Consider the following 17,360-nt stretch of genomic DNA (forward strand, 5'->3'; position numbering starts at 1 on the left):
ATGCAATTGTTTTCTGCCAATTTTTTTTACTCCCAAATGCTGTTTACTGCAAGTAGCACATTTAGCGGGCAATAACAGCTGGGAGGGACTTTCAAAAGGATCTATCCGGTACTATGTCTGGGATCAAGCAGCCTTCATTGAACAGATTAATCACTATAGATAGAACTTTCCTATCACCAGATGTCATCTCAAACAATGCTTTTCAACAGAGACAATTCACACATTTGGCTGAGAGTCTTAAAGTGTTGAGAAAGTATGTGATGTATACACATGTGTGAAACCAGCCCAACATTTGCACTGCTGCAAATCAAGGCTTGCCTTAATTGTATAATAATAAAAAAACATAAAAATGTGCTTTGCAAAGGAGTAAATCCCATCTACCTTCACTTGCAAATTTTATAACACAAGACAAAGCAGACACTTTATGATGTGCCACTATAAACATATGTAACCTTAGAGAAAGCAGATGCTAATTTTTTTGTTTATACTGAACAAGAAACGGGAACCACAATACAGGATGTTGCGCCATCTGCAAGTGTCTGTAGGTGTGGGATCTAGATGCATCACCTCAAAATCAGACGTATTTTAAATAACCACAGGAATGAGAAAGAACCTAGAAACTGCATTGCACCAATGCACCATAGTTCTAGAAACAAATGCTTAGCAGGCTTTTTAAAGTTCACTCTTAAGAGTTATGGAGCCTACAGAATGATTAATAAAAAGCTTTGTTGCACAGATGTCAGGAATTAGGTAAGTATACTGAGAGTGGATTTTATTGCAAAAATTACACACTCTCCTGATCCTTCCAGCTGCTCAATATTCCCTTAGTCAATAGCCTGGATGTGGTTCCCTTGCTTGCTTTGTGCTGAAGTTTCCTATACTCCCCATCCATTCTGTCTGATTAAGGTATTGCAAAATCATGTCGTTTAATTCCTTAAGATCTTCAATGCTCTTCTTTTCTAGCACCATTTTTCTTGACACTTCATCCATCTTGTCTCCAGTGTGAACTATGGAAGAAAAGGCAATGTTTAAACCAGCACTCAGATTGTCAGATTGAATATGGTTCATAATACAGGGAATTGCATAATCAGGAAATTGCACCCTTCTCCTCAGCAGGCTGAAGCAACCTGCTTCCAGGCACGATGAGTCGAGGCATAGGTGAAGGCTGAAATTAATGTATGAATGGTGAAGCAAGGTTTTAAGAACATTTAAGTTTACAAGACTGCTGCGTTTATTACTTTGCCATGTCCCAAGCAAAGTTAACTGTGCTTATGAGTGGGGGACAGCAGCAAATACACATTTTTATCATAAAATCATGACTAATAGTTTTTTTGGCATCCTGATCCACTGAACCAAAGACTGTGTTCCTCTGCATTTATTTGGTGTTCATCTCTGCCTTCCTGGGGTAACATTTCAGCAGTTCTCCATATTAAATGACTTTAACCCCACCACCACAATATTATACATTTTATTATATCATGTGATTTATAATTTCAAAACATTGCCTTTGTATTACCGTTTGTGACAATCATAATCCCCAAATTCCTCTGAGTTCCTCCCTTTTCATGTACAGAATTTAGCCCACCTCAAACTAACTTCCAGCCAAAATCACACCAACTGTACAATTTACACGCCCACATACTCCCATTCTCATTCTTTCCCATGCCTATCCTAGGAAAGTACAAAGGAGAGAGAGAAGGGGGTTGGAGAGGAACAGGAGAATCACATAGCATTTCTAAAACACCATAAGAAGGAGATCAAATTGCATTACCCAAGTCTCTTTTAATATAAACCACCTGTTCCCTCCCTGCCAGTTGCAAAACAAGGCAGTGTTGACTGGATGGTGGGTTTTAGATTTCCATTCACATAAGATCAGCTTCTTAGCTATTCACACAGCTTTATACTAAAATACTTCTTTATTGCCACTGTGAGCATTGTTCGTTCATTCATTCATCTATTCATTTATCCATTGTGCCACATATCAAAGATGAGAGCATGCTACAAAACATATAGAATCTAGGCTATTAAATTCCATCCTATCCTCCCCTTGCAATCGATATCGTAAGAACGAAGGCATGCTTACTTACCTATTAAGATTATTACAAAAGAAACTAGTGCCAAGCTGACAATTAAAGTAATGATCAATGTGACAAAGAACCAGCTTTGGCACCTCATGCTGTTTTGAATTGTCAAACACCTCCGACTGTGTAAGTTCTCTTCCCAGACTGCTGTAAAACAAAGACAAAATTCTAAGAGGAAAACATGCAATGGCCTTTGAGAATAAACATAGCAAGTTGGCTCTGCTTTTAAGAAGATAATAATGGGAAATGCTAATAATTTCTGAACTGGAGCCATGTATTCCCACTGCTAAGCAATGCACCACCATCATGTCATTCAAGAAACTCTTAATTACAGCGTCATAAGCAATTATTCACTTAAAAGGGGACTTAAAACGCATCACATGCTTACTCAATAGACTGTTACTTCAGATGTGTCCGTGTGTGTGATTGGCCTATGTGGGGAGCCAACCAATCCACATAACTTTATTGTACTAGCCATTGGCCATGACAAATCTGAATAAAAAATAAATACAAGCAAAAGGGGTGCCGTGCCACAAATAATAGTCTCTATTTAGGTCTCTGTGTCTCCTTTACAGTTCACTGCTAAATTGTCCAGAGCAGGCTTCCTCAAACTCAGCCCTCCAGATGTTTTTGGCCTACAACTCCCATGATCCCTAACTAGCAGGACCAGTGGTCAGGGATGATGGGAATTGTAGTTTCAAAACATCTGGAGGGCCGAGTTTGAGGGAGCATGGTCCAGAGTCTTATTTCTGATCTTTTTGGCCGCCAAAGCAAAAAGGGTGACTTTATGAGTCACTGAAGCATTTACATTGCTAAGAAGCCATAGGACCTTCTCTGCTGGGGAGAGACATCTTTCCTGTATGGTCAGGTGAGAAATCGCCTCCTGGGTCCAGTGTATAGTGGGCCATATAATAAAAAGTGCAAGATGTCTTCCACCTGCGGTTGCCCATGTGAAGAGCAATTCTGGTCCTGGATTGATTCCAGGTTGATCACTGGACAGGAAAGGCTATAAGAGGCTGCTTGTTTGGGGTCCTTGGCTGAACGATAACATATTTCTGACTTTGCTGTGCTTTCTTCTGCCTTCCTTTGACTCTGACTTCTTGGCACACTCTTGACTGGACGTGAGGCACAGAGAAAATTGTGACGACATAATAACTAGCTGACTTTTAAAAACCTCCTAGGACAGGTGTGGGGAACCTTTGACCTTCCAGTTGTTATTGAACTACAATTCCCATCAGCCCCAGCAAACATGGCTAGGCATGGAAGGAAATCCGACGGGTCAAAGTTTCCCCACAACTGCCCTGATTCTTCTCTGCCAGGCATGAACAGAACCATTTTTAAAGTATCTGTCACAGAAAGCCCTCAGAGAATCAACAGAGTGGACTAGCATAAATCCCTACTTGAAGAATTGGCTGTACTGGACAAATTTTGAGAGCAAGCCTAATTTTTCTAACACAAATCTTCGTGCCTGAGGAGAAACCAAAGTTTGCAGACTTTTAATAGTTGTCCCCCTCTTTCCCCCATTTCCTCCAATTCATAACAAACCTATTATGTGTTAAGTTTATTGAGTTCCATCACGATGGAGGCAGCTTCCCAGTCACAGGAATGAAATGTGGAATACCCTTAGGGTGGGCTTTCAAACACAGTAAGCTATCTTTAACAAATGTCTCTTGTCCGCTCTGCTTAATGGGCAGTCCTTAGAAAGTGAGCTGGCCAAGAGAATTTAGATTAAAGTAATGAAAACCATCCGTGAGCAAGAAACCCTGCCAAGCTGCTAACAGTGTGGCGCTGCTGTGTTCTTGGCCAAAATAGAAATGCAGCCTTGCATCTCTACCCAGGCTAAACTGAAGGGACCTATTTCAGAAGCTCATTTAAAATGGTTCCAGGCTTGCTGCGTTATATATCGCCCATGTTGAGATCCAATATAAATAAATGAGCCCCTGATAATGCATTTCAGCACATAAATATGGTGGGGAGCCAATGTGGTATAGTGGTTAGCATGCTGGACTAAGACCTGGGAGATCAGGGTTCAAATCCCTGCTCAGCCATGAAGCTCACTGGGTGACGTGGGGCCAGTCACTGTCTCTTAGCCTCATAGGGTTGTTGTGAGGATAAAAATGAAGAGGAAGAAAGCAGTGTATGCCACCTTGGACTTCTCGGAGGAAAAGTGGGATATAAATGTAATAAACAAAACAAAATAATGTAGAAATTTCAGTTTTCATATTTATCTTACCATACACAAAGGCATTGCATTAATTGGGGCATTTAAAAAATCTCATAAAACCATTACTTGAAAACATAATAATAAAATTCCCAAGGATGTTTGCAATTTAGAAAGCTGATCACAGATTCCTGCGTAAAAACAGCTGACAGCCATAAAGAGGGCATCTGTCTGAATGTTAGAGGGCAAGAGCACACATCTCCAAGGCTGCATTCCCAAACCGCATACTGGATAGCAGCCCACTGAAGTCAAACGAAGGGAAAACAAATGGCTGTGAGAAGCAGTCCTTTAAAAACTCAAAGCCTGCATTGATTTGCAAACTCTAGTGCTAAGATGAATTCACCATACTGGAAGCCCATAGTAACCCTTAGCAGCGCTGAGTGGCACCACATAATATGGGTCATCAGGACACACACACCCCTACCCCTCTCATGTTTTATAATATTGTTATGAGTTTCTGGGTGTGATACCTGTATAATCCTAGCAAGCCTTAAAAGCTAATCAAGCCAGGCTAGCTTCCTGGTGAGATAACAGCCGGGAACAAAAGAAAGGCAATGGGCCATTAAGACAACAAAGGAAAGGCGGCTCCGTGCCAGATGAAAATGGGTGGGGCCCCTCCTCCAGCTCTTAGAGAGTTAGAAGGACAAAGCCAGTGTTTGGAGGGCAGAGTTGGTTGTGATGCAACCTAGAGGGGAAAGCTGCAGTGTGCTGGTCCCGAGGGCTAACCGTGCGGCGAGGTCCAAGTCCAGTCTGAGGTCGCGGTATGGAGGCTATCCGTCAAATCTGAAGCAGGGTCCAAGGCAGGGAGTTGGGTGAGGTCAAGAACTCTGGCAGAAGAGCAGGACAGGGTGCAGGCAGGAACAGGCTACCAACAATGTTGCTCCCACAACCTGGGACTGGGCTGGCTGGCTTTTATCTGCCCCGAGGCATAGAGCGGTCCCGGTCCACAGGTGACTCACCTCTCCTGGCCTGGAGGCGAGCACTCCTCCTGCAGGAACTTAGTTCCCTCCGCCTCTCTACCCTGAGCCTCTGCAGCTCAGGAGAGGCTGGAGGATTACTGGACCCAGAGGCAACCTCAGCTTCCCCTGATGGGGCTGAGAGTGGAGCACCTGCAGGCAATGGGTCCTCCATCATCTCAGGAGCCAGAGCAGACTCAGCTGGTGCCTGCACCTGAGGATCCAGCACAGGTGAGGACCCTACAGGCTCAAGCCCCAGCCCTGGCTGAGCTGGTTCTGGAGGCGGGGACTCCTGTGAGGGTTTCCTCAGGTTTAGCCTCCGAGTCCGAATCCCAGGCCATCACATGCAGGCTGGCAAAGGGCACCACACTGAGGGACTCAAGACACTTAGAGATAGTCCTGACACACCTGCCCATTTGATCAGAAACAAACTATTCTATAGCACACATTTTACCGAGAACTTTCAGACAAATTGTATATAGGCACGCTTTCTAAGTTAAGGACAAGCCACAGGATTCTGTATCTGTTCCAGCATCAAAATGTGGAATGCTGCCAAGAGACAATAACTTCCAAAGAACTTTCAGAACACTGCAAGGGAGTTGAGCACTGAGAGCTAAAAATAATATTTGTTACCATGTGTACAGTAGAGACAAATACACATGAGAATAAAATTAGGGTGGAGCAACTGAAAAACGATTATCGGATATGGCTATATGGAGCGGGGAAACTTATCTGTCTTGTCAGGGAATATCATGGACAACTGAACCCCTGCTGAAGAAACAATGATCCCAGAAAGGGTTGCATTTCCACAGCAGAGAGGGAAGCAGTGGCCTTTCAGATGCGGTTGGACTTCAACTCTCATCAGTTCCACCCAGCATGGCCAATGGTAAGACATGATGGGAGCTGAAGTCTAACAATATCCGGAGGGCCACACAAAACCCTAAAATGTATTTTATATAATTGACTTTTTATTTCTATTCTTTGTATTTAGCATTGTTGTTTTATTGCTATGGCCAATGGCTGAAGCAAATAAAGATTCATTAATTCACTCTGGAGGGCCACAGGCTCCCCATCTCTGAAATAATGAAGTTTAGAGTCAAATGATTCAGATCGAAATAGAACAACCAGACAAAATGAAAATCTCATAGCCTTCTGACAAGCTGGTTAAGGGCACATTCTGAAGACAAAGGACATAGCCAACTCGATGAAGCTAAGCAGATGTGAGTCTGGTCAGTGTCTGGATGGAGGATAATCTGGGAAGAATGGTGAAATATAAGATCTATCAAATAAATAAATACGGCGTTTTAAGGCAGTCCTAAATGTATTGATTTGGGAGCAAGCACAGTGGGACTGACTTATCTGGGAACATGCGTGGGATTGTGCTGCGCATGCAGCTAATTAATTCAGCGGGGAAATATACGGCAGCTAAAAAGTTCTAGAGAAAGAAAGAGGTACACATTGAAAGCAGCTAATGGATGAAGCACATTGTTCATAGCCTGAAAAGCAGTGAACAAGTAGACAATTAACAATTTTTTAACAGCCTCAGCATATTGTTCTATTTATAAAAAAAACAAAACCCTGTTTTATTTTCAGAGTGACTCAAAGCAGCTTAGTAGAATGCAATCACTACCAGTTCAGTGTTTATTCATAAACCAGTGATATTATCATATAACAGAAAGATCAAAGGAAACAGAAGACAGAGTCTCTGTACCGTTCTTTAACTGTTGTGCAGAACAGATTTTTTGGCCACTGCAGTTTTTATTACCCCTGGAGCACTTTGGCACGACAAATGGCAGCTGCCAAAATTCACTCTTTGGAAGAAAATATATATCACCACTAAGCCCCATCTTCAAAGAAAATCATAGTTTGCACAGTTGTGTAAATAAACCTATAGTCATATATTTTGAACTATTGTCTTTAAAATGTGCACAGAAGACAGATAGATTTAAGCTATGTCTCTCACACAAACCACGCTGTCCACCTATTGTGAATGCCAACTTGTTAATTTAACCTTGCAAGGTGCTGACTCAAGTTGGAGTCTACATTGACTACCCATGGTTTAGATGCACAGTTAACACCTGGTCCCTTCTTACTAAACCACCCTGAGAACACATTTATCTAGACAAATAAGCCACAAAACGAGTAGTGTTAATCTGATATCCTGAAAGGTCGTTGACAAATGGTCTGCACCATACATACCGGCGTGCCGATATCGATCTGCACAAAGATTTTGTTCATTTAAGTTGTTCAAAGAATCAACTGCATAAAGCTTCCTTTCTTTATGAAAGTTTTGCAAGTCACTTTCCACGGAAGAGCTCTCCATCACCCCTATGATGAAGAAGAAGAAGAAGAAGAAGAGAGTTTGGACTTGATATCCCGCCTTTCACTCCCCTTAAGGAGTCTCAAAGCAGCTAACAATCTCTTTTCCCTTCCTCCCCCACAACAAACACTCTGTGAGGTGAGTGGGGCTGAGAGACTTCAAAGAAGTGTGACTAGCCCAAGGTCACCCAGCAGCTGCATGTGGAGGAGCAGGGAATCGAACCCTGTTCACCAGATTATGAGTCCACTGCTCTTAACCACTACACCATGCTGGCTTCTTCTTTTTTAAATGAAACTTGGCAACATGTCTCTAATCAATATATTTGCTCTTCTAGGCAGCAAACACCTATGATGGCAGCCTCCAAATAGGAAGCTGTTGTTGTTGTTTAAGTCTAACTTAGGGGCATTGATTTTATCACCAAGGTTTTCCGTATGACCTTGATGGCTGCTGGTATGGAGTTCAGTACCTCCTATGTCACCTGCTCAGTAAATATGCCCTCAAAAATCCAGAATGCATGAGGCACTGTTTGCTTTTCCTGCTCAGCTCCTGTTTGCAGTGACTCAGCTTCTCCTACATTGAACACAATGCTTACACTTTTGCTAGGACCTTTCCCGGCACTCTGAACAAAGGAGAGGTGCCAAGAACTTGTCTCTGTGAGCGATCATGGTGATGGTGGCTGACACAGGCGCCTTTCCCCCCCATTCATGGGGCAGCTAATGGGGGGACATGAGAAGTCTCGATCCTGTTTGCCGCAGGGCATGATTTGAAGAATGTGGAATGAAGGAGAAGACATGAAAACTAACAGCAGAAATGGAGGAAAAGACTAAAGGGTGCAGAGAACCCCTGTAGCCAGGGTGCACTGTCTCCCTAGAGTTGTGTTTTGCCACAGCCCCCACCCCCACCCCCACCCCCGGATTTGTTGTAGTAAAATTATCTTTTTAATTTGTTACAGGAGCAATTTAAGAATAGGATACTCTGAAAAATTCGGTGAAGAAGGCAGGGAAAGTACACAAGATAAGCATCATCTGGAAGAGACAATCCCAAGTCTGCTCATGCAAGACTTTCCCTAAGAATGGATTTTTCATTATCACAACCACCCTATAATTACTTAATTGATCCTGACCAAAAAACAACAACCCCAGCCAATATAGTACCATGACCTTTGACAAGTTAAATATTAGAACTTTGTATTATGGGCTAGAATTAAGACTCCGCCCCTTGAATTTTCCTTTGTTCTGCTTTCCAGATTCAGTTTCATTCTTAAAGCAGCCGGTAATGAAGAGGCATATTTGTATGCCTGCAGGAGTAGTAAGAGTTTGTTTATCCTGCAGTTATTAAGATGAGTAGCGCAGGACTGGGTGCTTATTGCTAAAGTGTGAGATAAAGAGATAACTGAAAGCAATCTGATAAAAATATCTACCCTAACTTACCCTTTACTCGTTTAAAGCACTCTCTATACAGTGGTACCTCAGGTTACATACGCTTCAGGTTACAGACTCCGCTAACCTGGAAATAGTGCTTCAGGTTAAGAACTTTGCTTCAGGATGAGAACAGAAATCGTGCTTCGGCGGTGCGGCGGCAGCAGGAGGCCCCATTAGCTAAAGTGGTGCTTCAGGTTAAGAACAGTTTCAGGTTAAGTACGGACCTCCGGAACGAATTAAGTACTTAACCCGAGGTACCACTGTACTCACAATCAGAGTGGCTATTTTTTCTTCTTTTTCTTGTGTACCTGATGGCAAAGAATGAAACAGCCCTAGAGGAATAAAAACATGGCTGTGTACACTCTACAGTTAACTGACTGGTTGTTCAGGCCTAATTTCTGATTTTCCCCAATGTGTGAAGCTCAGTATGAGGCTTTTTCAGGGTTTCTGGGCAGAAAAATGAATGCAGCAACCAGTTTTTAAAAATTCCATTTGCATTCCACAATTAGTTTCCAGTTGTTTTAGTTAGTACTTTGTATAACATCCAGTTAACAGGAAGGAAAATCTGAAGGTCAGGAACAAGATTAGATTAATTTTTTGAAAAAACAAACTCCACACAAGTCTTTAACTTTGCAAAGAGCATAACTATTTTGTTTGTTTTATACCTTTCAGTTTCACCTTGTTCACTGTATCATTAACATCCCTTTTTCTTATAAAACAAAAAAAACTGCCAGTCATTTAATGTCTGGTGCTCAAACTAAATTTTCTGTTAACCTACATAATGGGCTATGTAAATATGAATTTTACTCTGCATGGAAGAGAAGGAGTGAGGGGAAAGATCACTACCTTTCCCTCCTCCTGGCCTTCCCACATCCTCTCCCACAAGTGAGTAGAGCGGGAAGTTGGTTGGGGCCATGTGCTTCGCCACCCCACAAAAAACGCTGCACTCAGAAATGTGGTCATCCCACCCAACAAGGAAATCTGGCTACAGGGCTGCTGCAAAGGAAATTCTCAAACATTGCGAGAAGTTTCTTGTTTCCAACTTGTTCTGATGCTGTGCACAAATGTCTGCTCGGCTTCACCTTTTACCCTTTTGGCAGTTCACCAAGGACAAGCTGAATGACATTAAAAATATCTGGCCAACTTTCTTCCCTGTGCCTTGGTTTCTGTGCCACAAGTCTCCTGAGTCATCTTTTCTTCAGTATTGACTGTAAGGGGCCCTTATGCTTTTATCTCAAACTGAAAAATTAGACTGATTCTTAGCAACGTGGAAGTATTACAGTGGTACCTCGGGTTACAGACACTTCAGGTTACAGACGCTTCAGGTTACAGACTTCGCTAACCCGGAAGTAGTACCTCAGGTTAAGAACTTTGCTTCAGGATGAGAACAGAAATCACGCAGCAGCGGCACGGCAGCAGCGGGAGGCCTCATTAGCTAAAGTGGTACCTCAGGTTAAGAACACTTTCAGGTTAAGAACAGACCTCCAGAACGAATTAAGTTCTTAACCTGAGGTACCACTGTATTCACTGTATATCATTGTACCTCAGTCTACCTAAGTGAGGTGTTGGAGCAGAAGTGAGCAGCTTATTTTCCTGCAGGATTGGCAACGGCATTTCCTGGGTCTCTATTTGCCCGTCTTCCGTATGCCAAATAAAGAAGCCTAAGGCTTAAATTAAATTAAATTTCAAAAATTCCAAAATCCATTAATTAAGACCAACCAAAATGTCATACACCAAGCTACTGAGTCCACCAGAACTCTTCATCAGGCAAGATGTCGTACTTACACTGTTGGAGGCAGGAAGCCTCTGAATGCCGGTTGCTGTGAACAAGGCCTGCCCAAGACATATGGACCTTTGAGGCAAACCACAAAATGGCAGCCTCCTCCCTGCTATGGAAGAAGAGGAGCGTGAACCTCTACAGTGTGGTGTAGTGGTTAAGAGTGGTAGACTCGTAATCTGGGGAACCGGGTTTGCGTCTCCGCTCCTCCACATGCAGCTGCTGGGTGACCTTGGGCCAGTCACACTTCTCTGAAGTCTCTCAGCCCCACTCACCTCACAGAGTGTTTGTTGTGGGGGAGGAAGGGAAAGGAGAATGTTAGCCACTTTGAGACTCCTTCAGGTAGTGATAAAGCGGGATATCAAATCCAAACTCTTCTTCTTTTTCTCTACATTGAGAACAAGGGGGATGGGATAAAGATCCACATTGGGATCTGCTGCCCCTGTGGATTCTGCTGCCCAAGGCCTTGTCTCATGGGTTGGCCAGCCCTGGCTGTGATCACAACTGGGGGAAATGCTTTTGAATTCAACTCCGGCTTGCTGCCTTCCTATAGGAATCTAGTTGACCACTGTCAGAAGAAAATACTGGACTAGATGGGCCATTGGACTGCTCCTGCAGGTTTGTCTTATGAATTTCAAGCAAAGTGGGGGAAAGCTGGCTTGGTATTACAGCCATAATAGGTTGGTTAATTCCCCCTTCCCCCCTTGTATAATAGTTTTAGAATGGACGTTGCTATGGAGATGTGGCCGTAGTGGCTGTCATGAAGAAAGTTTGCACATCAGAAAGTTCCACTGTACCACTGGTGTACATTTGAACTGCCATATATAAGCCCTATGGTGGGTAGAACGTCTGCAGGATGACATAACTTTTTCATGCAGCATGTTGGCGCTTCCCACAGGAAGCAGTGATGACCTCAAACGTAGATGGCTTTAAATAGAGGATTAGGCAAATTTGTGGCAGACAAAGCTATCAAGGGCTAGTCGCCATGACCTCCCCTGTCAGAGACCTCATGCATCTGAGTATCAGTTTCTGGGAAACTGGGCAGGTGAGAAGAATACTATTGCACTCATGTCCAGGTATCCGGTTGGCCACTGTGAGAACAGGATACTGGGATAGATGCTGAGCCATTGGCCTGATCTAGGAGGCTCATCTTATGTTATCTCTTACTCATACTTCATCTCTTATGCACAGCATTGCAGTGTTGAAATGAGCTGGTTGGCTCTGTAAAGGTAAAGGTAAAGGGACCCCTGACCATTAGGGCCAGTCGTGGCCGACTCTGGGGTTGCGGCGCTCATCTCACTTTATTGGTCGAGGGAGCCGGTGTACAGCTTCCGGGTCATGTGGCCAGCATGACTAAGCCGCTTCTGGCGAACCAGAGCAGCGCACGGAAACACCATTTACCTTCCCGCCGGAGCGGTACCTATTTATCTACTTGCACTTTGACATGTTTTCGAACTGCTAGGTTGGCAGGTGCAGGGACCAAGCAATGGGAGCTCACCCCGTCATGGGGATTCGAACCACCGACCTTCTGATCTGCAAGTCCTAGGCTCTGTGGTTTAACCCACAGCGCCACCCGCGTCCTAAAAGTACTAACAGCCAATCCTGAGGCACAAAGATGAAATCCCTGACAGCTGCATCAGCTTTCATCACATGTACCTGCACCATTCTGCATGCTTATTTGCTGTCAATCTCTCTTAGAACCGAGCATCAGGGTACTATATATTCAAATACAAGGAAGCTAAGCAAAAGGTTCCCATTAGAAGAAAAGAAATGGAGGAAAAAATACTGATAAGTGATTAAAATTTTTTTTTTGCAGAACCTTTCTTTCTGAACTAGTGAGGATTGCAAGGAAAGCTCTGGTTGCAACGAACATGCCCATTCTGATCGAAAATATGTTATATATGCAACACTGAGTTCAGGATGGAGGGATTATTGCTCCCATGGGAAACTGTGACACAGGGAAGGGAGCCATATCAAACACAGCCATATAATGATTCATTATTTCTATTTTTGGTTTCCCTCAACAAAGGACCAGACACAGTGCTTTAAGCCAAGTTGCACAGAATTCTAAAGGTTCACCTCCAGTATTCATAGCGTTTTTTGAAATCTCTGAGGGAGATGTTTTCTCAACGTTTCCTGTTAAGGGAATCAACAAGCAAGAACTATGGAAGAGCTAATTAACTCTGCTCTAGTCAATGTAATTTGCTTTGACTGACTGGTTTTAAGCATAGTTTGAAAAAGCCAGATGTCCTGCTATGCACTTAAGTCTAATGAAAAATTAAAACCAAGAAGTTGCATGTGATTTGTGTTTTCTTTCCCTTGAGTGTGGCTGGAAGCAGAAGCTAACAGCATGAGCACTCAAAACTCAGCCGCTCTTAACACGGTAACTATAACCTTTCGTGCATTTGAGTGAGTTGGTGTCAGTATTGATTTGGTCTTTGACTCATCACTTGTTTTTCCCCCCGTTTAATTTATTCAGGATGAAGAGAGAAGTTAGCAGAAAAGGTAACAGCAGTTAACCAAAGATCTGAAAACAAATCCAGCTAACCAAAGAATAAATATTAGCAGATTTTAAACCATAAAAACTGAAGGTTACTTACATCTTTAACCATGTCCAGAATTCAGAATAATTCTCCAGAGTTTAATTCTAAATCATTTCAGAAGAATTCCAGTATTTCGTTCAAGTAGAATACATACTGTATGCTATTCCTCTTGTCCTTTGGAACGCCATTGGAGTGTCTCAACTAAACTCACAAGCTTAGCTCTGAAACACAGTGTGCTTTCCATCTATATTTAGTATTCATTTGAGCCAAGTTGTCAGGTTTCAAATACTTCGTTAGAAGACAGTATAATTTTTAAACACACTTATAGAGAGAAAAATATATAGACAGGGTAAAGTTTATAACATTCGTGAATAGATATGAACCCACCAAGTGAATAAAATATGCTGATGATGTGCAATGTTGTTCTCCGGTATATAAAAGTTGCAAACATGTATGTATTCACTATCCGTTGGAGAGAACTGAACGCCTCAAGAGTTGAAGCTGATACAGCTGGTTTTCTCATCTAGTGGCACCATACCCTCCTGGGTAGATTGAGGCAGGAGCCTCATTGTTATGGTAGACAAAACCCATTCAACATAGCCAAGGCTTTTAACTGAATTATGGTCCTGCACCTCTCCACTGGTTTCCTTGTCTGCTGTCGCATTGATCTTAAGTCTTCTTTATTTATTTAGTATTCTAAAATATTTATAGGATGCTTTTCTGAACAAAAAAAAAACCCAGCGTACATAGAGGGGTTGCTAACCTTTTTGGGCCAGTGGGCAAATTTGCAGACTGCAGAAACTGTGCCTGGTGCCAAACACACACAACTACAAGTGCATGTCACAACCTATACTGTTGACTACAATAGAATGCTTCCTTTAAGTCGAATTTCAGTGGAGGGAGGGGACTGTGCAGATGCCCCCTGGCTTACAACAATTAAAAATATTAAGTATTTTTTAAAATAAAAAAATCAGTATTATTAAAACATAAAACAAATTCACCAAAACAGATTCAAAACTTGAGTAACAATGCTATTCCAGCTTTCATCCAGTTAGCAGGACAAAAATTACTCAGTCTACTACGTTTGCTCTTTTTTTTACCATTTAAAAAATAGATTTAGCATTACAAAGTTCTGGTTGTTTAATTGACACTTTGGGCACTTTTAATAGGAAAGTGACTCAACTATTTAAAATAAATGGCGTACCGGCCAGATAAAGGGAGGAAAACCCACCGAGTCAATGAGATAGGGTCTGAAAGGTGAAGCTGCTGGGAAATGATTTATAATGAGTTGAAAAAAATGTTTAAAATAACTTTTTCTAAAAACCCCAAAGCTTTTCTTTTAGGAATTCTAGGTGCCAAAATCCCAAGGGAGCAGAAAAGGCTATTTATGTATGCGACCACAGATGTTATTGGCCCAGAGATGGAAAGAATATAGAGTACCCACCAGAGAAGAATGGCAGATCAAATTGATGGATTGTGCCGAAATGGCTAAAATGACCGGAAGAGTCAGAAGTCAGCAAGAGCAGAATTTTAATAATGGGGGAACATTCATAATTTATCTTAAAAACCATTGTAAATAACACTTGTAGTTTAATGGTGACTTTTGGACATAATGGAGATGTAAAAGATTTGGATCAGGCATAGGCAAACTCGGCCCTCCAGATGTTTTGGGACTACAACTCCCATCATCCCTAGCTAACAGTGGTCAGGGATGATGGGAGTTGTAGTCCCAAAACATCTGGAGGGCCAAGTTTGCCCATGCCTGATTTGGATTATCATAAAAGATGCAAGAGGAAATGATTAATAACAACAGGACCCACAAAAGGGAGGAGGGAAGTCCAGGCGATTCTTTGGAATCTTGTTTTTATGTTGTGTATTGGATATGTGATTGTAAAACTTTGATCAGAAAACCAAATAAACAAATCTTTTAAAAAAAGAAAGGTGAAACTGCTGTGATCTATTTTAAAAGCAATCCTTTAAAAGGTAAAGGGACCCCTGACCATTAGGTACAGTCGTGACCGATTGGGGTTGCGGCGCTCATCTCACTTTATTGGCCAAGGGAGCTGGCGGACAACTTCCAAGTCATGTGGCCAGCATGACTAAGCCAGTTCTGGCGAACCAGAGCAGCACACGGAAACACTGTTTACCTTTCCTGCCTATTTATCTACATGCACTTTGAGGTGCTTTCGAACTGCTAGGTTGGCAGGAGCAGGGACCGAGCAACGGGAGCTTACCCTGTCGTGGGGATTCGAACCGCCGACCTTCTGATCGGCAAGTCCTAGGCTCTGTGGTTTAAACCACAGCACCACTCGCGTCGCTAAAAAGCAATCCTTAGGAACTGCTAAACCCTAGTAAGATTGTACCCAGCATGTGTACCAATGTCCTAAGACCGTAAGAGGCCTTGTGGGCATCAACAGGTCACTTGTCCCTGACCATTTGCCGTCCTGGCTGGTGCTGTTGGGAATCCAACACCTAGAGGCCCACCCCTGGTGTAGAGTAGTTGGACGAATGGTCTGACTCCCTGCATTTCAGGGGGTTGGACTATATGACCCTCAGGTCCCCTTCCAACTCTACAATTCAATGCTTCTATGGCAGCTTCCTGTACAAGGTTCCAACCCTTGTAAGACTTTTTTAATTAAATGAAAGCATATTTAAACCTAATTTTGATACAGCAAAAGCTTTTACAGATTACATCTTACTTCTGCTGCTGGATGGTACTGTGAAGATGTGTGTGTTTTCTGGTTCAAGGGTATCTAGGTCACATTGCACCATATTGCATATTAGAACATAATGATGGAGTTGCCTTCCATATAAGAAAAATAACTCATCAGCTATCAGGTCCTATTAGATCCCAAAGTCTCAAGTCTCATTTTTAAACTGAGAAGAGTAAGCACCAGGTAATATCTACATCTAGAAGCAAAACTAGGTCCCCCATGGTAGAGAATGGAAGATGTCCAGAAATGTTTAGCTGGTAATTGAAAATTGGGCACTCAAGCCACCTGTTGTTGCATAACCCCAAGTAGTGAGAATTTCTGGAAGCAGTGTTACCTGGGTGTGGCATCCTTTGGAGGAGAAAGAACAGGACACTTTCATATTTGATTTAACAAATATAGAAGAGATGTAGAGATGAACAGCGGTGCACTTGTGCCATGTCAACTGCCCCAGATGCCTCTATCCCACCAAGATGCTTTCAACCTTCATCTCTCCCTCCCTCTTGGCTTCTGCATCTATTTCAAACAGGTCCTATTTTCCCTCTCACCAATGTTTCTGCACCCATCCATTATTCTGGGAACTTGGTGGATGTGTCACCTTTGCCAAAGATGTACGGCTCTTTCCTTCTATTTCCCAGCCATCTCTTGGCTTCCATGGAGACAATTCACCCAACCATTGTATCATTACAATATTAGTAGCCAGCTGGAAGTTGTAGCATTTAAAGCCGAGAGGAAGGCAGACTTGGAATGGATCTCTCCTGAGGTACTGGTATAGAAACATCAAAATTTTAGCCCAGCTGGACAACTGTCTAGCACTGAAGTATTGGGTTGAACTCAGATTACTGTGGAAAGAGAATCTGGAATGGAAGATTTGGGGTGCTATCACTATTTGCCTGATAAGATGGTATCACCAAGGCAAATATTTGGGAAAGAAATTACTTTTGCCATTTTTATGGATGTTTATTGTTTGTTTACAGACAGTTGCCTTGGTGATATCTTGTGTTAATTGCAGTAGTCATTGTATCACACCCCCACCCTGTTCATTGTTTTATTGATAAGATGGTCTGGCAGCCTGATAATCCGATTTGCCAGTGGAACCAAAGATACAATTGCCTTCTAGTCCACTTCACTGGTTATGCCCAAAGGCATTCAAGGTGATCTCCTTTACTTTGCAGTTCTTGATCCTTTGGAATAAAGCAATACTGGCTTGTCCATTTCATTCAGTGACCATCTTGGTACATACTAAGCAATATATTACATTAGTGCATTTGTCCCCACTTGTTGAGATTGACTTGAACTATGATTGGATAGGGATTGTCACGGCTTCTGA

The 17,360-nt window shown here is 42.5% G+C and overlaps 1 protein-coding gene across 2 annotated transcripts; it reads right to left on the bottom strand.

Moving 5' to 3' along the window:
- Positions 1–755: 755 nt before the first annotated feature.
- Positions 756–13,483, bottom strand: LSMEM1 (leucine rich single-pass membrane protein 1). 2 transcript variants are annotated; one of them, XM_053405785.1, is made up of 4 exons: positions 13,377–13,483; positions 7,458–7,586; positions 2,088–2,225; positions 756–1,007 (listed from the first exon to the last, which is right to left on the bottom strand). In XM_053405785.1, the coding sequence occupies exons 2-4, from the start codon at positions 7,579–7,581 to the stop codon at positions 829–831; spliced, it is 441 nt and encodes a 146-aa protein (XP_053261760.1). In that variant the 5' UTR covers positions 7,582–7,586; positions 13,377–13,483; the 3' UTR covers positions 756–828. The 2 variants fall into 2 exon arrangements, with proteins under 2 accessions (XP_053261760.1, XP_053261759.1); XM_053405784.1 differs by having other exon boundaries at positions 2,088–2,228.
- Positions 13,484–17,360: the final 3,877 nt, after the last annotated feature.

Source organism: Podarcis raffonei, chromosome 10, assembly GCF_027172205.1.
Source record: "Podarcis raffonei isolate rPodRaf1 chromosome 10, rPodRaf1.pri, whole genome shotgun sequence".
NCBI classification, from domain to species: domain Eukaryota; kingdom Metazoa; phylum Chordata; class Lepidosauria; order Squamata; family Lacertidae; genus Podarcis; species Podarcis raffonei.